Source organism: Crinia signifera, chromosome 7, assembly GCF_055691185.1.
Source record: "Crinia signifera chromosome 7, ASM5569118v1, whole genome shotgun sequence".
Lineage (NCBI taxonomy): Eukaryota > Metazoa > Chordata > Amphibia > Anura > Myobatrachidae > Crinia > Crinia signifera.
The window spans coordinates 12,725,095-12,752,297 of NC_139223.1; the positions used below are offsets into that span (position 1 = coordinate 12,725,095).

The window sequence follows — 27,203 nt, forward strand, 5'->3', positions numbered from 1 at the left end:
CGATCAAGCCAGATAGGGGTATTTTTTGGGCCTAGTTTTTCAAACTGCCATCCTGTCTGCCGCTGCAGTGCCACTCTTACATGAGACACGTGTTTGGATTAGCATAGCTATACAGCAACCTTGGTGCAACCTTTTGCCCTAAAAACAATATAGTGAGGTGTTCAGAATAGACTGGAAATGAGTGGAAATGAATGTTATTGAGGTCAATAATAGCGTAGGAGCAAAAAAAAAAAACAATAATTCTGTGATTTCAGCAGTTTTTATGCTGTTTAAACAAAAAATCATAACCCAAAACGTTTAGGGGGTGTTTTGGCAAAACCCATTAGAACCCAAAACCTGAAGGTAACCAGAACCCAAAACGCGAAATGTGGCTGGTTCACATCCCTAGATTAAATATGATTAACCCCTTGTTTTCGCAGTTATGCAGCACAGGAGAGCATACCCCTAAAACACGCAGGGCAGCCCCTCTAAAAATTATTTGAACTGGTGACTGAAAAAACAGCACAGGACAGCTTCACTGGACTGATACAGCAGAGCAGGTCACTCCCAGACTGACACAGCAGCACAGCACCACTGGACTGGACTGATACAGCAGAGCAGGTCACTCCCAGACTGATACAGCAGCACAGCTCCACTGGACTGGACTGATACAGCAGAGCAGGTCACTCCCAGACTGATACAGCAGCACAGCTCCACTGGACTGGACTGATACAGCAGAGCAGGTCACCCCTAGACTGATACAGCAGCACTGCTACACTAAACTGGACTGATACAGCAGAGCAGGTCACTCCCAGACTGATACAGCAGCACAGCACCACTGGACTGGACTTATACAGCAGAGCAGGTCACCCCCAGACTGATACAGCAGCACAGCACCACTGGACTGGACTGATACAGCAGAGCAGGTCACTCCCAGACTGATACAGCAGCACAGCACCACTGGACTGGACTGATAAAGCAGAGCAGGTCACTAACAGACTGATACAGCAGCACAGCACCATTGGACTGGACTGATACAGCAGAGCAGGTCACCCCCAGACTGATATAGCAGCACAGCATCACTAGGCAGGACTGATACAGTAGAACAGGTCACCCCCCAGACTGATACAGCAGCAGAGCACCACTGGACTTTACTGATACAGTAGAGCAGGTCACCCCCAGACAGATACAGCAGCACGGCATCACTAGACAGGACTGATACAGAACAGCAGGTCACCCCCAGACTGATAGGTAGTGAAGTAGGAGGAAGAGGATAGCTAGTAGAGTAGGAGGAAGATGAGAGGTAGTAGAGTAGGAAGAAGAGGAGAGGTAGAGTGTGAGGAAAAGGAGAGGTAGTAGAGTGGGAGGAAGAGGAGAGATAGTAGAGTAGGAGGAAGAGGAGAGGTAGTAGAGTGGGAGGAAGAGGAGAGGTAGTGGAATAGAAGGAATAGAAGAGGTAGTAGAGTAGGAGGAAGAGGAGAGGTAGTAGATTGAGAGGAAGAGGAGAGGTAGTGGAGTAGGAGGGATAGGAGAGGTAATAGAGTAGGAGGAAGAGGAGATGTAGTGGAGTAGGAGGGATAGGAGAGGTAATAGAGTAGGAGGAAGAGGAGATGTAGTGGAGTAGGAGGGATATGAGAGGTAGTAGAGTAGGAGGAAGAGGAGAGGTAGTAGAGTGGGAGGAAGAGGAGTGGTAGAAGAGTGGGAGGAAGAGAAGAGGTAGTAGAGTGGGAGGAAGAGGAGAGGTAGTGGAATAGGAGGAATAGGAGAGGTAATGGAGTAGGAGAGGTAGTAGAGTAGGAGGAAGTGGAGAGGTAGTATAGTGGGAGGAAGAGGAGAGGTAGTAGAGTGAGAGGAAGAGGAGAGGTAGTAGAGTGAGAGGAAGAGGAGAGGTAGTGGAGTAGGAGGGATAGGAGAGGTAGTAGAGTAGGAGGAAGAGGAGAAGTAGAAGAGTAGGAGGAAGAGGAGAGGTAGTAGAGTGGGAGAAAGAGGGGACATAGTAGAGAGGGAGGAAGATAAAAAGTGTAGCTACTTCATCTTCATTTGCGGGATCAAATGAAGTGAATGCGTCAGAGGGCTCCAGTAGGGAACTGAGCAGATCACTGACTGAGTCAGAGCATACCATTTATATTTTGGATCTTATCAATCTTGTCCCTGAAGTAGGAAGCAAAATCTTGTGCACTGTAAAGGCCCCCATACATTAGGCTGACTTGTCCTTAGGACAAGTCGGACCCAATTCTCCTGTGAGCCGCCCGGCAGCTCCCCGGGAGGCTCACATACAATTTGGCACTTGATGAGATAATTTTTACATGTGATAAATCGCTTGCGATTTATCACATGTAAAACAAATGGGGAGCTGCAGGGCGGTGAGGAGCAGTGGGGCGGGCAGCGGCGATGCCAATGAGGAGCAAGGCAGCGGCAGTAGTGGGGGCGGGCGGCGGTTCTCAAATGAGTTCCCGGCGTGTGCCGGGTGCGGCGAGTGCTGCTAAACTGGCCGGGCATGTGATCACAAATAGCAGCAGCGGGGACGGGCAGTGCAGTGCCGGCTATTAGATTTTCAAAATACCTGTCAAATGACCGGCCGTTCTCTAATTGGCTGAGAGAGCTCTCAGACAATCAGAGAACGGCCTGTCATTTGACAGGTATTTTAATAATCTAATAGCCGCCACTGCACTGCCCGTCCCGCAGCGCTGCTATTAGTGATCACATGCCCGGCCAGGTCAGTGTGTGCTAGTGCTCAGGGACCCGCTGCCCGCCGTGCTGCTCCCGGTCAGTCTGCAAATATGTTTGCTTGGCAGTTTCCAGGGCAATACTTTATGAGAAGTAGAAGACCCTTGGACTGCGATATTTATGCCATTTACGTTCAGCTTTCCATGAGACATTTTGTGGGTGTCTTGTTAATTTATGGTTGTCATCTAGGCCTACATGGATCCTGGTGGATAGCTGGTACATACTGGGGGGGGGGTACAGGCTTGGTGTCAAAGTATGTGTGGCACAGGCTGGGTGTTGCTGTGTGTGTGTGTGTGTGTGTGTGTAGCTGTGTGTCAAAGTATGTGTATGTGCGGCACAGGCAGAGCCGAATTTCCCATTAGGCACGTGAGGCACCGGCCTAGGGGCGGCACATGTTTGGGGGCGGCACTTGGATGTCTGTGATATTACTGTCAGCCCAAAATGTACAAATAACTGCAAAATATCCACTGTACTGTACTATATTCCATCTTAAATAGAGTGTAAATGGATAGGACATGCAGATACTGCCCCTATAAACTGCCCTACTTAGTAAACATTATTGTTGTGCCTAGGGGCGCCCTCTTCCCTAAATCCGCCCCTGGGCACAGGCATGGTGTTGCTGCGTGCGTGGCACAGGCTGGGTGTTGCTGTGTGTGTGGCACAGGCTGGGTGTTGCTGCGTGCGTGGCACAAGCTGGGTGTTGCTGTGTGTGTGTGTGTGTGTGTGTGGCACAGACTGGTTGTTACTGTGTGTGTGTGTGTGTGTGTGTGTGTGTGTGGCACAGGCTGGGTGTTGCTGTGTGTGTGGCACATGTTGGTTGTTGCTGTGTCTGTGGCACAGGCTTGGTGTTGCTTTGTGTGTGGCACAGGCTGGGTGTTGCTGTGTGTGTGGCACATGTTGGTTGTTGCTGTGTCTGTGGCACAGGCTGGGTGTTACTCTGTGTGTGGCACAGGCTGGGTGTTGCTGTGTGTGTGGCACAGGCTGGGTGTTGCTGTGTTTGTGGCACAGGCTGGGTGTTGCTGTGTGTGTGTGTGTGTGTGTGTGTGGCACAGGCTGGGTGTTGCTGTGGGGGGGGGTTGCACATGTTGGTTGTTGCTGTGTGGCACAGGCTGGGTGTTGTGGTGTGTGTGTGTGTGTGTGTGTGTGTGTGTGTGTGGCACAGGCTGGTTGTTGCTGTGTGTGTGTGGCACAGGCTGGTTGTTGTTGTGTGTGTGTGTGTGTGTGTGTGGCACAGGCTGGTTGTTGTTGTGTTTGTGGAACAGGCTAGGTGTTGCTGTGTGTGTGTGTGTGTGTGTGTGTGGCACAGGCTGGGTGTGTGGCACAGGCTGGGTGTTGCTGTGTGTGTGGCATAGGCTGGTTGTTGTTGTGCACCCGCAGGACGCCGATGTCCTAAGATACTTGCGGGGTGAGGCGGCACTCCAGTCATAAAAAAATACTGAAAACCGAAACTTGGTAGACAATATGTCAGCACCTTTTATGTGGTAACCTAAGTTTACCACACCATATACCCCTTATACAAATCATGCAACACAATAGTAACTTATACTGTACTTGCTTCTTGCACATTATGCCACATGGAATGAGACAAAATTCACACCGATTGAGCAAAAATTCCCACTATGGCACACAGATTGAGTCAAAATTTACGTTATGCCACACAGATTAAGGCAAAATTCACATTTTGCCACATGGATTGAGCCAAAATATACACTATACCGGGCATGTCCAAACAGTGGCCCTCAAGCTGTTGTGAAACTGCACGTCCCAGCATGCTTTGACATACAGTAGTTTTAGCATTCCTTAATTGCAAAACTGTGGCAATGCATGATGGGACTTGTAGTTTCACAGCTGGAGGGGCATAGTTTGGACATGCCTGCACTAAACCAAACAGATTGAGCAATAATGCACAATATGCTTCATAAATAGGGGAATTGTGCGCCAAAGGCGTACATTAAAAATTTACACCATAATGCCCATTACATGTTAAGCCTCACACCATAATCTCCATTACGTATTATGCCAAACACCATAATGTCTATTAAAAATTATGCTACATAAGTGTTGCTTACCTACATGTTCATTGCCAGGGGTTCCATGCTCGTTGCCATGTGGGATTACATGCTCATTGCCAAGGGGGAATACATGCTCGTGGTAACTGGGTCGCCGCCGGGCAGAGAGCAGGGGGCTGTATTCAGAGCACTGCATGTCCCGGCTATTTGAAATAATACCCCTTTCATACCAGAAAATGCAGGGAATATGGTCCCAGGATCATGCAGGAAGATTCTCGGACTGGCCCCTTTTACACCAGCCTACATTTTCTGGTGTGAAGGGGAGAGAAAACCACCCCCGCCCCCCTTTAAACAACCAGCTATATCTTCGGAACCAACTGACCCATTTACATGTAGGCTTCAAATGATTTTGGTCCCGTGAAACTGGGCCGTTTGGTTCCAGAGAAATCTGTCCTCAAACAACATGAACAGCCATGAAATTACATTTCAGAAATGAAAAAAAAAAAAGTTTTACCTGCAATATCTCTAGAACCAATGAACCCATATGGACCAGGTATCAGATTGAAGGCCCAGCGATTTGGGTTCGACTGAGATCAACCTCTAGTTTCTGTGATGCTGTAGGGGGAACTGGCAGCCGTTGGAACCGGGTGGAGGTCGGAATTAGCGGGTCCCATGTTATCCTATGGGGAAAACGTTCCAGGTTTGCCTGGCGGTATCTCCGGTTTCCGGGGGGCTAGCCACGCGGGGCTGGTCTTGTTGGAAAGCCCTGGCCCTCAGCTACAAAATGGGCCTATTTGGAGAGTGGGCCTGGAGCTATAGCTTCATCAGGCCCATTGTTAATCCGGCTCTGTTTGTGCCATATAATGCCATTTGTGCCGTCATGTGTGCTGTATCAGGTCAGGGGTGCCGCCATCTGTGTCGTATAATTCATGGGGTGCTGCCAAGTGTTCCGTATCAGTCCAGGGGGGATGCTAAGTGTACCATGTCTTTTTGGCCTAAAAACAATATTGTGAGGTTTTCAGAATAAACTGGAAATGAGTGGAAATTTTATTGAGGTTAATAACAGAGAAGGAACAAAAAAAAACACCCAAATTCTGTAATTTTAGCTGTTTTATGTGTTTTTTTTTTTAAATACAGATCCAAAACCATACCTCCCAGCATGCCCTCTCCAGGAGGACACAATGCTCTGCTCCTGGGCTTCCCTGGTAATGTATGATTGCCAGCACCTGTGGTGACAACTTTCTTGTCAGTTACCTAGCTCCCCACAGGTGCTGGCAATCATACATTATCCATACCTCCCAGCATGCCCCTCTCCAGGAGGACACAATGCTCTGTTCCTGGGCTTCCCTGGTAATGTATGATTACCAGCACCTGTGGTGAAACCTTTCTTATCAGTTACCTAGCTCCCCACAGGTGCTGGGAATCATACATTATCCATACCTCCCAGCATGCCCCTCTCCAGGAGGACACAATGCTCTGCTCCTGGGCTTCCCTGGTAATGTATGATTGCCGTCACCTATGGTGACACCTTTCTTATCAGTTACCTAGCTCCCCACAGGTGCTGGCAATCATACATTATCCATACCTCCCAGCATGCCCCTCTCCAGGAGGACACAATGCTCTGTTCATGGGCTTCCCTGGTAATGTAGGATTGCCAGCACCTGTGGTGACACCTTTCTTATCAGTTACCTAGCTCCCCACAGGTGCTGGCAATCATACATTATCCATACCTCCCAGCATGCCCCTCTCCAGGAGGACACAATGCTCTGGTCCTGGGCCTCCCTGGTAATGTAGGATTGCCAGCACCTGTGGTGACACCTTTCTTATCAGTTACCTAGCTCCCCACAGGTGCTGGCAATCCTACATTATCCATACCTCCCAGCATGCCCCTCTCCAGGAGGACACAATGCTCTGGTCCTGGGCTTCCCTGGTAATGTAGGATTGCTGTCACCTGTGTTGAAGCATCTTTCTCAGCAATTAACCTGTTCAACAAAGATGGAGAAGAATGTCCAGGAGCAGAGCATTGTGTCCCTCCTGGAGAGGGTCATGCTGGGAGGTATGGCCAAAACCAAAACACAAAAGGGTGTTTTTTGCAAAACCAATCCAGAACCAAAATAAGACGGGAGACACATATCCAAATCCAAAACATGAAAAATGCCCGGTGCATTTACCATATTTAGGCTTTGCTTCCACTACTTGTGCACATTATTTCAGAAAAAAAAACACCTGGTCAGTTTCTCACTGTATGCATGTGGACTCCGTTTCAATACTGTAGCCGTGCTCCTACCCCCAGACTGTAAACTCTATGCTTTGCCACTCTCAGCCCACATTGGACGCTACACCGCATGTTGACCTCATAGTGTGCTGCATTGTTCAGTAGCAAGACACAAACGGGTTTCTGCGGAAGAGAAGCTAACAAAAGCTCAGGGAATCCCGCTGACCGCCGTGCCGGGGACCCTGCTCAAGCTTGATTGACTGAAAGCATCTCCATAGAGATTCCCACAGCCAATCAGGGATCAGCTCTAGCCCGATTGGCTGTAGGCATTACAGGGACTCCACTGACACCCTGTAGCCATGCCGTCGGGGTGTACATTTCATTTATCAGCATGCTACTCACAGCCCATTGGTAGCAGGGACAACCCCAGGCTACAGCCCTGGAAGGGTGAAGCCTGAGGGGGGGACCCCACTCCCCTGTCCAGGGCTGACCAGCCAGGGTGATCATGGTTCAGCCAGGGGACCTTGCATGAAAAGTGTCCCCCGGCTGCGGCATGACACCGCTGGCTGTTGGAGCTGTTGGTTCCAAAATATGGGGGATCTCCCAGTCTTTTTGTCTCCTGTATTTTTGGAACAAGGACTGGTCCAAGAGGCCGGTGCTGGTTTCTTAAATATGGGGAATCCCCATGATTTTTTCCCCCCATATATGGGGAACCAGGACCGGCTTAACGAGCCCTGGGCTGGTTTTGGTTGGGAGCCCCACGTCATTTGTTTTTAAAGGTTTATACAAATCGCACATTCTCATTACTAAAAACCGCACGTCTAAAAAATTGCACATTTTCGTGACTAAAAATCGCCAGAAACCGCATGCAATTTCTGACTTTGTGTAATAATTTGCACCCTAATACATGTGCGAATTTCAGGAAAAATCTGTCTAAAAAATCGCTCCCTATTACATCTCACCCACAGCCTCTAATTGTGGCTGTATGTATAAGACCTCACACTGACTGGCAAGAAAACACTGTGTGAGAACATTTTCTTATGCAGAGAAAATCCCAAATACAGTACATAGAGTATATATCCATGCTAGATATCAATTTAATGAGCATAAGCTGATTGTGCTGCCATAGGCACCGAAACCGTGGGTGCTCCGGGGCCCGAGCACCCACGGAAAGTGAGGAGCACCCACGGGCCACAGCAGCGGGGTCCCAGCAGCGGATATTCTGTCAGCAGCGGGGGTCCCTGCGGCGGATGGGAACTAGTAGTGGTATTAATACCGTTGCTAGTTCCCATCTTCCGAAGGGACCCTGCTGCTGACAGCATATCCGCTGCTGGGACCCCGCTGGCAGCGCTTCCTAGCCAAGAGAGCGTGTGGATAGTCCCATGACAACCTCAAGCCTCATCCAATCAGAGGCTCGGATGGTTCACACTAAATCCAGTCAGCGAGGCGTTGGGCTGACCGGGCTGTTTAAACGGCGGAAAGACGCAGCGGTCACCGCAGTGTGTGTCTGCCAGTGCCCGGATGACGTCCGCCTGCGACCTGTTCCTGTATGCGGATCACTCGGTGCAAGCGCAGTACCATGATGGGGGAAGGCTCTGATGAGCGGCCCCAGGCTGGCGATCACCCGGTGCCGGAAAGGGGCCGCCACAAGAAAGAGTTCGTGACCAGCAGCTTCCGGGTGAGCGCAGTCTCCGATTACAGACAGACTGCCCCCTTCCCCATATATATGTAACCTGTCCCACCTGTCCCTGTCTGGGGGGGGGGGGGGGTTTGATAGTCTGTGGGAGCACCCACCAGAAAAATTGTAAATCGGCACCCCTGTGTGCTACTAATTAGCATCCCGATGCACACACAGGGTGAAATGTACTAGGGTGAGAATTTTCTGCAAAAACGGCCCTAAATAGCACGTTTTCCGAAAATCGCATATGTAGTAACTAGAGATGTGCAGACTCGGATTCCAGAGATCCGAGCCCCCACGGACGTCATCATTCCGAGCCCGGTTCCGAGCAGCGCTCTGAGATTCCCGCAGACGGACTCGGGTCGGGTCTTTAAAAGCGGCTGCTGCGCCCACCATCTTCACTCCAGTCTAGCATTGGGTTGGGAGAGGGTGTGTTGGTGCTGCTGCTGGGGCTTAAACTTGAGCTTGAACGCAATATTTTTTATTCGCTGGGGCTGTCTCTCAGTGCTGCTGTGTAGTCTAACTGTATAATAGTAGTACTACTGTCTCCTCTGTGCGGTCTACCTCTGGTGTGCTGTGCTGTAATTATTTTATTCGCTGGGGCTGTCTCCCTCAGTGCTGCTGTGTACTCTGTTCTCCTCTCTGCTTAGGGTGGGCTCTCCCTAGCAAGGAGGACAGTCTAACTGTGTACCTGTAGTACTACTGTCTCCTCTGTGCTGGGGCCTACCTCTGGTGCTGTGCTGTAATATATATTATATGTCACATCCACCATGGCGTTTACCCAAAGACCCCTGTACTGTGCTTAGCCCTGGACCCTCTAGGTACACTAGAACCATGGCGCTTACCTCTGCTCATGTCTCTGGCTCCACTGGGGTACATGTGGCCGCGATGTCACCACGTGGTGACACCGGGGTATTGTGCTCCAGTTCCATGCAGGGTATGAGTGTCATACCGCCATGTGTGTTTGTGCCTGGCTAGCGTCTGAGGGAAGGCCGGTGGTTGCGCAGCTGCGTACAATCATGGCCGGCTAGAATCTGTCGCCCTCTCTGGCCGGCGCCATCTTTTTGGTTTCCCCAGCCTCTCCTGCACGGCTCCGCCTCCCTGTCTGATTGCCTGACCAATCCCATCACAGCTCATCTGGTAAGTACTGCCTGCTCAGGCTATACGGCAGTCTGTACAATGATGTCCACCCCGCAGCATCATTGCTCCTACCTGGCTCTGTAGTTCTCGCTACGATCCTGAGCTTCTCCCTGAAGAGTTCCTGCTGGCCGTTCACTGCTTCACGTACCACCGGACTCTGCTTACCGCCAATGTGGATCGCAAGGTCAGGTCCTCTAAGGCATGGGTCTTCAACCTATGGCCCCCCAGATGTTGTGAAACTACATGTTCCAACATGCATTGCCACATTTTTATCTATAAGAGCATGCCAAAACTGTCAGGGCATGCTGGGACATGTAGTTCCACAACATCTGGAGGGCCACAGGTTGAAGACCTGTGCTCTAAGGGGTCTCACCTTGCTACTCTCCTGACGGTTACTTCCACGGTTACCTCTGGCAGCAGCCACGACCTCATACAGCAAAGGCCAATTATTCTTCATTCATTATTCTTCATTTATTATTCTCCTTCATCCAACCATCCAATCTTTAACTAACCATCCAATCCTCCAATCTCCAACCAATCATCCAATCTTCCAATCTCCACCCAATCATCCAATCTTCCAATCTCCAACCAATCATCCAATCTTCCAATCTTCAACCAATCTTCCAATCTTCAACCAAGCATCCAATCTTCCAATCTTCAACCAATCCTCCAATCTTCCAATCTTCAATCAATCATCCAATCTTCCAATCTGCAATACAATCTTCATTCGTTCTTCAAATCATCCAATCATCAATTCCTTCTGCAACCCTTAAGTATTCAACTCTGGTTTTATATTCAGCTCCACTCCTCAAGTTATATTGCAATATTCCTCAAGTACCAAGCTTCATCATCTTTTACAATAATCTATTGGACAATTGACTTTATATTTGCATATCTGCCATATACCGCTTATACCATCATTATCACTGTTTGCAATATCTTTATTAAATCCATTATATTTTATCAACATTGTTTCTTCTGTTCTGTCGTGGACACTACCTCAAACGTTAAAGCACCCAGCTTAGGATACTCTACAGCTGGTGCTTTTAAGAATGTGACATTATATGAATAATTAATCTCTTATATATTTGGCTACATCTGTCACTCAAAGTGTGTCTGGAGCTGTAACGCTGGGTGGAGCCTCTGACTCACATGACTGACTCACATGACAGAGAACCAGCCCAGTGAGCCCACAGACAGTGCCAGACACCCTCTGCCTCTCCATGTTACACAGCAAAGACACAGCTACACACCAGACACACCAGGTGAGCACCCCACACCTCCATACCTCCCAACATAACCCTCTCCAGGAGGGACAGAATGCTCTGTTTGTGGACTTCCATCTTAATTTATGATTGTCATCACCTGTTTTAAACAGGGTAATTGATAAGAAAGGTGTTTAAGCACAGGTGATGGTAATCCATAAATTAAGAAGAAAGTCCAGAAACAGAGCAATGTGTCCCTCCTGGAGAGGGTCATGTTGGGTATGCACCTCCCTCCCTCCCCCCCCCCCCTTCACGGCATCCTCACGATTAAATGGCACATGCAAAACACTGACATGGCTATGGTCGACAATGAAAAAGGTTGACAAGATTTATTTTTCACTTTTTCAATGTTTTCATATTCATTCTCATGTGTCGACATGGACACCAATGAAGTGCCACACTTATGTCAACATTTACATGTGTTGACCTTTCTGTGTTGATTTTTTCTTGTGGCGATTCGCGGCACCCCCCCGCGACCCCCCTCCCGCGATTTGCAGCACACCCCCCGCAATTCGCGGCACCCCCGGTGACTCCCGCGATTCGCGGCCCCACCCCGTGACACACCCCCCCTCCTGCGATTCCCGGCACCCCGCGACCCCCCCTCCCACGATTCGCGCCAACCCCCTGACACCCCCTCCTGTCATTGCGGCAACCCCCCGCCCCCGCGACCCACCCTCCCGCGATTCACTGCAACTCCCCGCGCCCCCCCCCTCCCACGATTCGCGGCACCCACACACACACCCCCCCCCGCGACCCCCCCTCCCGCAATTCACGGCATCCACCCACGACCCCTCCTCCCATGATTCGCGGACACCCCTAACCTACTCCCTCCCCCCCACGCCCGCACGCGATTCACGGCAACCCCAGGATTAAATGGCACATGCAAAACACTGGCACGGCTATGGTCGACAATGAAAAAGGTTGACATGAGTTTTTGAAGATTTATTTTTCTTATTTTGAATGTTTTCATATTCATTCTCATGTGTCGACATGGACACCGATGAAGTGCCACACTTATGTCAACATTTACATGTGTTAAACTTTCTGTGTTGATTTTTTCTTGTAGCAATTTTTTTCCAGTGACAACTATGAACTATGTGCACGTCAACCTACACATCATCAACCACTTCTTTGTATAATATATAACACCTGTTCTGTTTTACTGTAGGTGTTTTAAGTCAGACCTTTTACTGCTACTATTACTGTTTATGTAAATGCATTCTGAATAAATTAAGAAACAGCAACATCCTACCATCCTTCTACAAGAATATATAACCAACTTTGCAAAGCTTCCAACGGGCACTGAAAACTCACCTATTCATCAAAGCGTACCCTTCCACTGCATAAACCAGCTGGTTCTCCGACCCCTTGCCTGTTTCCTGTTTACATCCTGCTATCTAACCACCACCCCCTCGCTTGCACCTCTTGTAATCTGTCTGTCTCCCCTTCCTACTAGATTGTAAGCTCCTCCGAGTAGGGCCCTCTTCCCTCCTGTTGTCAAAGCCCACTTCTCTTCACATTTCACTCACAGCTCTCCTTTACTCCAACACTCAGTGACCATCTTCATCTGCATACTCCTCTCCATCATTGGCCTCAAGCCTCTAGTTGTATGTTGATTGAGTCCTCACTACTTATATCCAAGCTGTAATGTGTATTGATCTGTGGCGCTCTTTATTTGTACTGTATTTTTGTTATTTATTCAATGTAATGCCAAGTTTTGTTTCCCTGTATTGTTCCTTTGTACGGCGCTGCGAAACACTTGTGGCGCCTTATAAATAAAATTATAATAATAATAATAATAATAATAATAACTAGGTGATTAATCGCGCCCCGTGCCCCCCATAATTCACAGACCCCCGTGCACCCCCCCTCCTACGATTCGCAACCCACCCTCGCGCAATTCACGCCCCCTCCCACGCTTTGCGGACCCCCGCCCTCTCCCGTGATTCGCCGACACCTGCGCCCCCCCTCCCTTGATTCACGGCACCCACCGTGCCCCTCCCACAATTCACGGCACCCCTAAGCCCCTCTTTAGTCCCCCGTATACTCACACACCCTTATCACTACCCAGCTTCCTGCTCTCCTGAACCATAACTTCCACCACTGGGGAGTCGCTGACGCTGTTTTGCCCACATGCCCCTATCATGCCTTATAGCCCAGCCTCCTGCTCTCATGCACCCAAACTCCCACCCAGTAGGAGGAGACACTGACTAAGGGCCACCATCCTGTACTGCCACGCTGGACCCTCACCCACTGGCAGAAGCTGCACAGTATCTCCCACCCTCCTCTTTAGTCCCCCTTATGCCCACACACCCCTATCACTACCCATCCTCCTGTTTTCCTGTGTCGTGACCTCCGCCAGTGGGGAGCCGCTGACTCAAAAACACCCTACTTTACTATTGCACACACACACCTAAACAACATGCACACACAGCCCCCCCCCCCACACCCACAAATGTCACTGTACCATCCACACTATCAATGTACATCTTACTCTGTAACCGCTTTTTAATTAAACAAAACAATACACACCCCCTTCCACATCATATGCTCTCTATTTAACACATTTCACCTATAACTCAAGTTGCAATACAGGCCATCTTTCATACAATTCTAACCATCTTTCTCATATACAAATGTTCACAAATTAAGGGGGCGCAGCCCCTTACGACGGTGTGAAGAGCGCCCGTAGGGCGCGATGAATCACCTAGTTATATTATATATAGTCCACTGGTGCTGCCTGCACTGAATCTGCCAGTATTATTTAGTTACTCAGTCCACTGTTGCCACTGGCAGTGCTACTGCCTACCTATTGTACCTACCTAGTACATACTAGGCTGCTATATCTAATTGAATTAAAAAATAATACTTGTGCTGTGTGGGACTTTAAAAAATAATTCCATGTTGCTGGTGCACTGACGTGTGCCACTGAGTGCCACTGCGAAGCAGTACCTAATAATAAAATTAATTATTATATAAATTCTGCTGGTGCACTGCATAAAGCTACTGGTGGTGTGTAATATAACTTTTGTGGTGACCACTGGCAGTGCTACTGCCTGCCTGCCTACCTACCTAGTAGTTTATTTTCTCTACCTACTTAGCAGTACCTACTAATAAAATTAATTATTATAAATTCTGCTGGTGCACATATACTAGTATTGCTGACGTATCTACCTGTCTTGTGCCTAGTACTGCTGTATCTACCGTCTGGTGCCTAGTACTGCCGTATCTACCTGTCTTGTGCCTAGTACTGTCTTATCTACCTGCCTGGTGCCTAGTGCTGCCGTATCTACCGCTGCAGTGCCACTCTTACATGAGCCACGTGTTTGTGCCGCACACTTGTGTGGCTTAGCATAGTTATCCAGCTACCTCGGTGCAACCTTTTGCCCTAAAAACAATATTGTGAGGTGTTCAGAATAGACTGGAAATGAATGTTATTGAGGTTAATATAGCGTAGGAGCATAAAAAAACAAAAATTCTGCGATTTTTAGCAGTTTTTATGCTTTTTTAACAAAAAAATCAGAACCCAAAACCCAAAAAATCCAAACACAAAACACTTAGGAGGTGTTTTAACAAAACCCATTAGAACCCAAAACCTCAAGTTAATCAGAACCCAAAACCCGAAAAGTGGCCGGTGCACATCCCTAGTAGTAACATGCCAATTTCGGTAGAATTTGCATTTTGACCTGTCTAAAAAAATCGCACATTCAAAATCACATCCGGATGTATTCTCGATTTTACTTTTTAATATATTTTTTTTTAAATAAAGCAGCCCCCTTAGTAGTGCCCCGTAATATTCCCCCATAGCAGCCCCCATTCTGCCCCTGCAGACAAACTGAAGATGGTGCTGATCACAGGCACTTATATAGAGTCCGAAACTTGCGAGAATCCGACAGCGGGATGATGACGTTCGGCCTTGCTTTGGATCCCAAAAATTGGCACTGAAGATGGATACTGCATCGAGCTAGCCTCAGAACATGCAAGTGTGAGGGTTCTGTGCTGCAGACACGTAGATTCAGGCGCTGAGCGAATGCGCCCTTCTCCGTCAGATGGAACTGTGGACGAGAAGCTGGTCTTCTCCGTCACTCAAACAGTGCGGCGGTCCTGGTTCACTGGGTCATCAACGCGTTTCAGATATTGTCTGTATCTGAAAAGTTTTCTTCACGTGCTGTTTGTTGCAATAAATCCTGCTTTATCTCACCGCTGACTCCTGACTAGTGGATAAAGATACCCTTATGTGAACGCGTGAATGAACCAGAAAGTAAGTTGAGTTCATGCTGCCATTCATTGTGAGCTGAAGTAAAGATACCATTACGTGAACCCCTGCCAGAATTATATTGTAAGTTAAGCTCCATCTGTTTGAATACAGCAGAGTCACTGTGCATAGAGGATCACATAAGAAGAGTCCCACTGAGAAGCCTTTTATTAGAATCTCTCAAAGCGCAAGGCTCCTTATACCTTTTTTTGTATACATGTATGTTTGGGTTGGGCGTTAACCCTAATTAAGGAGACCTGCTGCACTGATCAGCGCAAGGTTCAGAAAATTTCTCTTCTATTTGCATGAAATTACCGTTGTCTGTCTGAGTTGGGGGAGTAGCTATCCACTGGTGAGTAGGCACTGGAGGAGCCGCTGTCTGATGGTGGGTAGGCACTGTGGGGAGCGCTGCGGCTGGTCTCCACTGCTGCCACTGGCTCCCTAGCGTCGCTGCAGCTGCTGCACGGTGGTTGAAGTGCTTCCCCTTCCCCTCACTCCTCCTCATCTGGAAACTGCGGATACAGTGCTGGGGGGAAAAATTGCAACTATTTATGTGACCCGCTTTTGCCACCATTGCTTCATTTATACTTGGGCTGAACAAAGAGCGCCCTCAAGTGGCTGCCGCCCTAGGCAGCTGCCTAATGGTATCCGAACAACAAAAGTTTTACAACTCCAAATGGCGCCAGTGAGCTAATGGTAATAATCTAATAATAACAGGTGACAAGGGGGGAAATGCAAAAAAATATACTTCCTTTATGCACGGTGGTCAAAGTTCCATATGTGGAGTATCTCTGTCAGTTTGTAAACTCCGGTATATGCAAAAAAGAAAGGCTCAAGATAGTGAAGCCAGTTTTAATATACATATACATACACAAACATAACATACAAAAATACACAATAATAGATCCAGTAAAAAACAAAAATCCAGCAATCAAGTGCCCAGTACAATTACCGAATATAGTATCAGAACTGGGTGTTAATCAGTTCATAAGCTCGGTATAATAGTCACCAGTCTGGTCCCGGGTAGCAGTCCTGGGTGTAGAATACCGAAGGTAAATTTCTGGTGTCCCCTTGAGCTGGATCAACAAAGGCTGCCACTTCACTTAGCCAACGCGTTTCGACCTTATGTAGAAAAGGTCTTTTTCAAGGCTTGTGCTGTGGCATGGGCAGCTTGCGTTTATATAGTTTGTCCTTAATTAGAAGGGATCAGCGGTGAACGAGCGTCCACCCGTCTTCCCCGCTGTCACCGCTGATCGCTTCCGGGTTCCGGGTTTGCGTCGCGTCACTTCCGGTATGTGGAACGCTGTTTGCGTTCCAACTAGCCGGAAACTCTACTTCCTGGCTCTCCGTGACGGAGCGTACCAGGGAAAGCGCAGTGCATAAAGCTTGTCCTTAATGTAGTCCCTGAGCCAGCATTATTTTCTGTGATGGGACAAAATAATATGCGAGAATCAGGACATTAAATGCAATACTTCGTGATACTTTTACTCATTCCACAAAGTGCATATAGATTATTTGTGCAAGAAAGTGCAGATAAATAAATACATAATAAAATTTGATATATGCATCTGAAAACGTCCAATATTTAAAATTAAGGATAAATTTTAAAAAAGTTACATTAGCATAAAACTTCAATTAATTAAAAACATCAATTAATTAAAAAAGTAGTGTGGTCTAAAAAAATAGAATAGAAAAGCACTAAAATACATTCTATAAAAACCATTTTATCTCAAAGTCAGCGTTAAGTCCACCTGGTTTGAGAGTTCCAAAGTCATAAATACAGCGCATCTCTGCTTTGGCAAGAGCAGTACTCAAATTGCGCTGTCTATTGTCCGTCTTGACGCTTTTAATCGCCAAGAATCTTTTTATACCACTAATGGATTTATTGTGGACCTCATTAAAATGCTGAGATAAAGCATGGGTGGCGAGCCCTTTTTTAATGTTACGTAGATGCTCGCCTATTCTGACCTTAAATGGTCTTGAGGTGCGTCCGATATATACTAAATTACATGCGCATTCTATCATATAGACCACACTCTTTGTGTTACAAGTTAAAAAATCTCTAAGTTCAAAGGATGTACCATTGATGGTAATTTTATCAGTTTTTTTGCTACCATCACCTTTCACTTCTCTACATCCCTGGCAAATCCCACACCTATGGAACCCTTTCGTAAGGATATTGCCCTCTTTCTTTTGAGGGGGGAGGGCACTTCTAACCAATTTGTTCCTTAGGTTGGGAGCCCTTTTATAAATGAACTGCGGTTTTTTGGGAATAATTCCCCCTATTATGGGGTCACGAAATAGAATTTCCCAATGTCGCTTAAAGGAGTTTTCAATGTATTTATATTGTGCAGAGTAGTTAGTAATAAAGGCCCACTCTGCTTTATTATTCTTTCTGGATGTATCATCCTCTATACTGATGACTCTGTTTTCCAGTAGGGCCTTACGATCAGTATTGTCTACCAAGGTTCTGGCTTGTTGGATTGATTTTTCCTTATAACCACATTTTTTGAATTTCTTTTCTAATTGGTCAGCCTGCACTTTATAAATTTCATTCTCACTGCAGTTTCTTTTAATCCTTTTGAGTTGACCACCCGGAATTGATTCTAACCAATTATTGTGGTGGCAACTCGTGGTCTCAATATAGGTGCCAGAATCCGTGGGTTTCGTAAAGGTTTTAGTACATAAAACTCCATTTTGAATAAAAATAGTGATATCTAAAAAATCAACTGAAACTTCACTGATATTAAAAGTAAGATCTATGTTTAAAAGATTGGTATTAAGGTATGTACAAAATGAAGACAGGGTTTCCCGTCCCCCTTTCCACAGGAACAGTATATCGTCTATATACCGTTTCCAGGATACCAGGTTCGCCCCAAAGGGGTTGTGGGACCAGATAACATCCTGTTCCCACTTCCCCATAAAGATGTTAGCATAACTTGGGGCGAACCTGGTACCCATCGCCGTGCCGACCTTCTGAATATAAAAGGTCTCATTAAACATAAAGTAATTATTATTAAGAATAAATTTAATGCCTTCTATTAAAAACAGTTGTAGCGGGGTAGCTAAAGTGCTTTTTGAAAGTGCTTCTGTACAGGCTTCCACCCCAGCTTCATGCTGGATTATCGTATATAACGATCTAACATCCGCGGTTACCAAGACGTATCCCTCCTCCCACTGGACCGTGGATAGGTAGTTCAACAAGTCTTTGGTGTCCTTCAGATGTGATGTATTCTCCAGAACCAAAGGCTGTAGGTGGAAGTCTATGAACTCCGATAAGTTTGCTGTGAGGGAGTTCACCCCTGACATAATAGGACGCCCTGGGGGATTCAGGGGGTCCTTATGAACCTTAGGTAGAAGGTAAAGAACCGGAATGGCTGGTTCATCATTCAGTAAAAATTTAGCCTCTCTGTTTAGTAAGACACCATCCCCTTCATATTTTTCTATCATCTTTTTTAATTTTTCTAAGATGACAAGGGTGGGGTCAGCTCTTAATTTATGATATGTTGTTCTATCTTCTAGGTGTTTCAAAACTTCGGCTTCGTATCTGGTTCTATCCATTAAAACTATGCCTCCCCCCTTATCACTGGGTTTAATAGTGATAAGGTGATTCTCACTAAGGTTCTTCAATGCGGTTCTTTCTTTAAAAGTAAGATTGGATTTGAAGTCCTTTTGGGGTGCTTTTTTAATATCCTCCTGGACTAGGGAACAAAAAGTGTCTATAAAGTTCCCTTTTATAAAAGTAGGACAGAAAATAGATTTAGGTCTAAAAGGGGTTTCATTAGGTCTGATTAGTTCCTCCTCATCATTCGTGTGTTCTCTGTTGAGGAAGAATTTTTTTAGGCACAGTTTTCGCAGGAACTTATGCACGTCGACAGATGTTGTAAATTTATCTAAAGGGACAGATGGGGCATATTTAAGTCCTTTACCCAAAACTGCTGTTTCTATATCGGTAAGGACATATGTACTGAGGTTAAAGATTTTGACCTTTGTGGCTTCCTCTATGATTGGAGGGCCTGCTTTAACCTTAGATCTTTTTTTCTTGATCTTATTCTTTTTTTTCCTCTGTATGATTTTAATTTTATTGCCACCCCTTTTACCTCTATGCGTTCTTTTAATTACCGTCTTACATTTGTAGACCGATGTTTCCCTAAAAAATGATCTCCATGGTTATCTCTCAGGGGATTGTACCTATTTCTGTTTTCTCTAGGAGTGCGGTCAACAAATTGGTCGTCATCTCGAACTCTCCAATTGCGATCTCTTTGAAATCTAGGTCTCTCCTCTCTATGGTCGCCCCTATAATTTGCAGTTGTAGGATGGAATTCTCTATTCCCATTCCATTCTCTGTCTCTTTTAGGCTCTCGATCTCTCCTTTTTGGTTGGAAATGTTCTTGAGCAGTCCTTTTATAGGGCGTGGGATTTTTAATATATTTTTTATTATTATTTTTTCTATTTTTACTCATCAAAAAGGGTTTATTACCAGAGGTGGTTGGGGTTTCTATAGAGATAAATGAACCCTCGGCATCAAACTCATTCTCCTCATGTTCTTTCTTATCACGGAGAAATTTCCTAATTTTTCTCTCTACTAATATTTTTTCATTTCTTTTGATGTTAGATTCTATATCCTTTTCCAAATCTTTATATTCAGTAAGATCAGTGAAGCGACCTAATAGGTCTTTATATTTTTTAATTTCACCGTCTAAAGTTTCTAGATCCCTTTTCCTTTCTTCTATAATGATGCGTATGAGGGAAAAGGAACACTCATTGATGACCCCTTCCCATGCATCCAAAAATTCATCAGAGGCATCTAAAAAACTAGCTTTTTTATTGATACGCAGGCCCTTTGGTATGATCTGATGACTTAAATATTTATCTAAGGTGGCCACCTCCCACCAAAGTTTATTTTCCTTGATGAGAAGTGTCTCCAATTTTTTCATTATGGATTCTAATGTGTCATCCAAAAGGTCAATGCGTTCACCATCATTTTTAAAAATATCCTCTAATAGAGTCTTCCTTTGATCTCTATATTTAAACATATTGCAGCTGAACTGATATAGACCAAGGATAGATTACAGACAAAAGTACAATTGGTGGTGTCTATTACAGTTCTGCGCCAGGCCGCCACAGAAATTGCAAAGAAGGGTATCCAAAACCTTCAACAATTAGAACATCCGAACAACAAAAGTTTTACAACTCCAAATGGCGCCAGTGAGCTAATGGTAATAATCTAATAATAACAGGTGACAAGGGGGGAAATGCAAAAAAATATACTTCCTTTATGCACGGTGGTCAAAGTTCCATATGTGGAGTATCTCTGTCAGTTTGTAAACTCCGGTATATGCAAAAAAGAAAGGCTCAAGATAGTGAAGCCAGTTTTAATATACATATACATACACAAACATAACATACAAAAATACACAATAATAGATCCAGTAAAAAACAAAAATCCAGCAATCAAGTGCCCAGTACAATTACCGAATATAGTATCAGAACTGGGTGTTAATCAGTTCATAAGCTCGGTATAATAGTCACCAGTCTGGTCCCGGGTAGCAGTCCTGGGTGTAGAATACCGAAGGTAAATTTCTGGTGTCCCCTTGAGCTGGATCAACAAAGGCTGCCACTTCACTTAGCCAACGCGTTTCGACCTTATGTAGAAAAGGTCTTTTTCAAGGCTTGTGCTGTGGCATGGGCAGCTTGCGTTTATATAGTTTGTCCTTAATTAGAAGGGATCAGCGGTGAACGAGCGTCCACCCGTCTTCCCCGCTGTCACCGCTGATCGCTTCCGGGTTCCGGGTTTGCGTCGCGTCACTTCCGGTATGTGGAACGCTGTTTGCGTTCCAACTAGCCGGAAACTCTACTTCCTGGCTCTCCGTGACGGAGCGTACCAGGGAAAGCGCAGTGCATAAAGCTTGTCCTTAATGTAGTCCCTGAGCCAGCATTATTTTCTGTGATGGGACAAAATAATATGCGAGAATCAGGACATTAAATGCAATACTTCGTGATACTTTTACTCATTCCACAAAGTGCATATAGATTATTTGTGCAAGAAAGTGCAGATAAATAAATACATAATAAAATTTGATATATGCATCTGAAAACGTCCAATATTTAAAATTAAGGATAAATTTTAAAAAAGTTACATTAGCATAAAACTTCAATTAATTAAAAACATCAATTAATTAAAAAAGTAGTGTGGTCTAAAAAAATAGAATAGAAAAGCACTAAAATACATTCTATAAAAACCATTTTATCTCAAAGTCAGCGTTAAGTCCACCTGGTTTGAGAGTTCCAAAGTCATAAATACAGCGCATCTCTGCTTTGGCAAGAGCAGTACTCAAATTGCGCTGTCTATTGTCCGTCTTGACGCTTTTAATCGCCAAGAATCTTTTTATACCACTAATGGATTTATTGTGGACCTCATTAAAATGCTGAGATAAAGCATGGGTGGCGAGCCCTTTTTTAATGTTACGTAGATGCTCGCCTATTCTGACCTTAAATGGTCTTGAGGTGCGTCCGATATATACTAAATTACATGCGCATTCTATCATATAGACCACACTCTTTGTGTTACAAGTTAAAAAATCTCTAAGTTCAAAGGATGTACCATTGATGGTAATTTTATCAGTTTTTTTGCTACCATCACCTTTCACTTCTCTACATCCCTGGCAAATCCCACACCTATGGAACCCTTTCGTAAGGATATTGCCCTCTTTCTTTTGAGGGGGGAGGGCACTTCTAACCAATTTGTTCCTTAGGTTGGGAGCCCTTTTATAAATGAACTGCGGTTTTTTGGGAATAATTCCCCCTATTATGGGGTCACGAAATAGAATTTCCCAATGTCGCTTAAAGGAGTTTTCAATGTATTTATATTGTGCAGAGTAGTTAGTAATAAAGGCCCACTCTGCTTTATTATTCTTTCTGGATGTATCATCCTCTATACTGATGACTCTGTTTTCCAGTAGGGCCTTACGATCAGTATTGTCTACCAAGGTTCTGGCTTGTTGGATTGATTTTTCCTTATAACCACATTTTTTGAATTTCTTTTCTAATTGGTCAGCCTGCACTTTATAAATTTCATTCTCACTGCAGTTTCTTTTAATCCTTTTGAGTTGACCACCCGGAATTGATTCTAACCAATTATTGTGGTGGCAACTCGTGGTCTCAATATAGGTGCCAGAATCCGTGGGTTTCGTAAAGGTTTTAGTACATAAAACTCCATTTTGAATAAAAATAGTGATATCTAAAAAATCAACTGAAACTTCACTGATATTAAAAGTAAGATCTATGTTTAAAAGATTGGTATTAAGGTATGTACAAAATGAAGACAGGGTTTCCCGTCCCCCTTTCCACAGGAACAGTATATCGTCTATATACCGTTTCCAGGATACCAGGTTCGCCCCAAAGGGGTTGTGGGACCAGATAACATCCTGTTCCCACTTCCCCATAAAGATGTTAGCATAACTTGGGGCGAACCTGGTACCCATCGCCGTGCCGACCTTCTGAATATAAAAGGTCTCATTAAACATAAAGTAATTATTATTAAGAATAAATTTAATGCCTTCTATTAAAAACAGTTGTAGCGGGGTAGCTAAAGTGCTTTTTGAAAGTGCTTCTGTACAGGCTTCCACCCCAGCTTCATGCTGGATTATCGTATATAACGATCTAACATCCGCGGTTACCAAGACGTATCCCTCCTCCCACTGGACCGTGGATAGGTAGTTCAACAAGTCTTTGGTGTCCTTCAGATGTGATGTATTCTCCAGAACCAAAGGCTGTAGGTGGAAGTCTATGAACTCCGATAAGTTTGCTGTGAGGGAGTTCACCCCTGACATAATAGGACGCCCTGGGGGATTCAGGGGGTCCTTATGAACCTTAGGTAGAAGGTAAAGAACCGGAATGGCTGGTTCATCATTCAGTAAAAATTTAGCCTCTCTGTTTAGTAAGACACCATCCCCTTCATATTTTTCTATCATCTTTTTTAATTTTTCTAAGATGACAAGGGTGGGGTCAGCTCTTAATTTATGATATGTTGTTCTATCTTCTAGGTGTTTCAAAACTTCGGCTTCGTATCTGGTTCTATCCATTAAAACTATGCCTCCCCCCTTATCACTGGGTTTAATAGTGATAAGGTGATTCTCACTAAGGTTCTTCAATGCGGTTCTTTCTTTAAAAGTAAGATTGGATTTGAAGTCCTTTTGGGGTGCTTTTTTAATATCCTCCTGGACTAGGGAACAAAAAGTGTCTATAAAGTTCCCTTTTATAAAAGTAGGACAGAAAATAGATTTAGGTCTAAAAGGGGTTTCATTAGGTCTGATTAGTTCCTCCTCATCATTCGTGTGTTCTCTGTTGAGGAAGAATTTTTTTAGGCACAGTTTTCGCAGGAACTTATGCACGTCGACAAATGTTGTAAATTTATCTAAAGGGACAGATGGGGCATATTTAAGTCCTTTACCCAAAACTGCTGTTTCTATATCGGTAAGGACATATGTACTGAGGTTAAAGATTTTGACCTTTGTGGCTTCCTCTATGATTGGAGGGCCTGCTTTAACCTTAGATCTTTTTTTCTTGATCTTATTCTTTTTTTTCCTCTGTATGATTTTAATTTTATTGCCACCCCTTTTACCTCTATGCGTTCTTTTAATTACCGTCTTACATTTGTAGACCGATGTTTCCCTAAAAAATGATCTCCATGGTTATCTCTCAGGGGATTGTACCTATTTCTGTTTTCTCTAGGAGTGCGGTCAACAAATTGGTCGTCATCTCGAACTCTCCAATTGCGATCTCTTTGAAATCTAGGTCTCTCCTCTCTATGGTCGCCCCTATAATTTGCAGTTGTAGGATGGAATTCTCTATTCCCATTCCATTCTCTGTCTCTTTTAGGCTCTCGATCTCTCCTTTTTGGTTGGAAATGTTCTTGAGCAGTCCTTTTATAGGGCGTGGGATTTTTAATATATTTTTTATTATTATTTTTTCTATTTTTACTCATCAAAAAGGGTTTATTACCAGAGGTGGTTGGGGTTTCTATAGAGATAAATGAACCCTCGGCATCAAACTCATTCTCCTCATGTTCTTTCTTATCACGGAGAAATTTCCTAATTTTTCTCTCTACTAATATTTTTTCATTTCTTTTGATGTTAGATTCTATATCCTTTTCCAAATCTTTATATTCAGTAAGATCAGTGAAGCGACCTAATAGGTCTTTATATTTTTTAATTTCACCGTCTAAAGTTTCTAGATCCCTTTTCCTTTCTTCTATAATGATGCGTATGAGGGAAAAGGAACACTCATTGATGACCCCTTCCCATGCATCCAAAAATTCATCAGAGGCATCTAAAAAACTAGCTTTTTTATTGATACGCAGGCCCTTTGGTATGATCTGATGACTTAAATATTTATCTAAGGTGGCCACCTCCCACCAAAGTTTATTTTCCTTGATGAGAAGTGTCTCCAATTTTTTCATTATGGATTCTAATGTGTCATCCAAAAGGTCAATGCGTTCACCATCATTTTTAAAAATATCCTCTAATAGAGTCTTCCTTTGATCTCTATATTTAAACATATTGCAGCTGAACTGATATAGACCAAGGATAGATTACAGACAAAAGTACAATTGGTGGTGTCTATTACAGTTCTGCGCCAGGCCGCCACAGAAATTGCAAAGAAGGGTATCCAAAACCTTCAACAATTAGAACATCCGAACAACAAAAGTTTTACAACTCCAAATGGCGCCAGTGAGCTAATGGTAATAATCTAATAATAACAGGTGACAAGGGGGGAAATGCAAAAAAATATACTTCCTTTATGCACGGTGGTCAAAGTTCCATATGTGGAGTATCTCTGTCAGTTTGTAAACTCCGGTATATGCAAAAAAGAAAGGCTCAAGATAGTGAAGCCAGTTTTAATATACATATACATACACAAACATAACATACAAAAATACACAATAATAGATCCAGTAAAAAACAAAAATCCAGCAATCAAGTGCCCAGTACAATTACCGAATATAGTATCAGAACTGGGTGTTAATCAGTTCATAAGCTCGGTATAATAGTCACCAGTCTGGTCCCGGGTAGCAGTCCTGGGTGTAGAATACCGAAGGTAAATTTCTGGTGTCCCCTTGAGCTGGATCAACAAAGGCTGCCACTTCACTTAGCCAACGCGTTTCGACCTTATGTAGAAAAGGTCTTTTTCAAGGCTTGTGCTGTGGCATGGGCAGCTTGCGTTTATATAGTTTGTCCTTAATTAGAAGGTAGCAATTAGAATTAATGGTAGCTCCGGCCCTGGGTTCTGATCTCAAGCTCATCTCTAAACTGAACGCACCTCTGGATAAGGGTTATGATCTATAGCTGGGTGGATGCACCCATACAGACTCATGGCTTTTGATCCTATAGGCCTTTCCCCTTTTAAACATTATGTTCTCTAAATCTGTGATTTTCTGCAGGCGGACGGGGTGCTGAACGATTACCTGATGTCCAAAAAACCCATTGAAGCCAACATTCTGAGAGCTGATGCAACTCTGACTGAGGCACGGAAGCAGGTGGAAGGTGAGCAGTAGCATTTAAGATCAGAGGTCACACCTCCCTAGCAATTCTGGGTCCTAGTGCTCAGAGTCTGTAGTACACAGAAGGCAGTACCATCTATGCCTTCTCCCTTTTGTCCATCTATGCCCCCTCCCATAAGGGAGGTGGGGAGGGTGAGAGGGGGAGGGAGGGGGAGGGCCCTGCCTATTTTGCCAGTACCTGGCCCCACAATTCCTGATGGCAGCCGTGGACAGAACAAAGGTTCTGCTCCTTCACAGAGGGCTCTACATCTAACCCTAATACATGGCCAGCTCCCTTCATCGCTTCAGCCTGGATTTCTCATCTCTAGGCACTCCCACCCTGTTCATTAGTTGCCAGCTCACCTGGATGACAGTAAGCAGGCAGACACTAATTACGCCAGACAGGTGCCGCTTCTTGGTGGCAGGATCAGACAGGACAGGGAGCCTGGCTGTGATACACTGCCTGCATTGTGCTCCCCCTGCCTGGCCGCCCTTGTAAGGTCATGAAGGCACGCGTATAGCAGGCAGCGCCACTCACACAGCCTGTGAAGCCACAGCCCGGCAGGCTACATGGATATATTGCCACTGCACTGCAATATAGATATCAGTTTGAAGTACAAACCGCACCCGAATCTAACTCTCTCAGCCCCACCTGCAGTGCATAAGGTTTTGTTCATTAGAGAGTGATTGTGCCTTTTGTGAGTGAACCAGAATAACCCCTATGAACTTTGTTATTAACATAAAGTACAGATGTATCCTTATATGTTGCGGCTGCAATGCATAGGCCAGGGCCGTAACTAGGTGTGTGCCAGCTGTGCCTTGCCCACACCGCATCTGCATTGTGAGTGCACCAATCAGTGGCGTAGCTATCATATCTCCACCCCCATTGAAAATTCCGGGAGTGCCACCCCCCCCCCAGCAAAGTTAACAACCCAAATCTAACTCTCTGCACATGTCACATCTGCCCCACCTGCAGTGCAGCACAGTTTTGTCCATTTTTAGAACAAATTTGTCCTGCGATCAGGTCTGAATTAGGCCCAATGTTTGCTATTTTCCAGCCTTTCTCCTGTAGCCATACATGCCTACCCTCCTGGAATGGCTGTGAGCCTCCTGGAAATTGTGTCCTCCCGGCCCCCAGGAGGGTGGGCATTCCCCCGTAATCTCCCCAGCCTTCATCAAACCCCCCTGACCTTTGTCATCGTTATTTTGTGTCTGCTTATATTTCCTAAATCTTTTTTGCTTTCACAATTCCTACTTCTTTCATGCATTATACTGTATACCAAAGTGATGTTGGCAGATTGTACTTGGGGAAGGGTAAATAATACACCTTTCAGACCACAAATGCCAGGTCGCACCTAGGATTAGGACACAAGTTCACCCCAGGAGCGACCTGGC

The 27,203-nt window shown here is 45.2% G+C and overlaps 1 protein-coding gene across 1 annotated transcript in view; it reads left to right on the forward strand.

The window, feature by feature from the left end:
- The window catches only part of LOC146019781 (guanylate-binding protein 2-like), a 125,501-nt gene that overhangs the window by 66,400 nt on the left and 31,898 nt on the right, over positions 1-27,203 (forward strand). Inside the window, exon 9 of the mRNA XM_083152335.1 lies at positions 25,710-25,812. Within this exon, the coding sequence (XP_083008461.1) occupies positions 25,710-25,812 (103 nt within the window). The remainder of the gene's footprint in view (positions 1-25,709; positions 25,813-27,203) is intronic.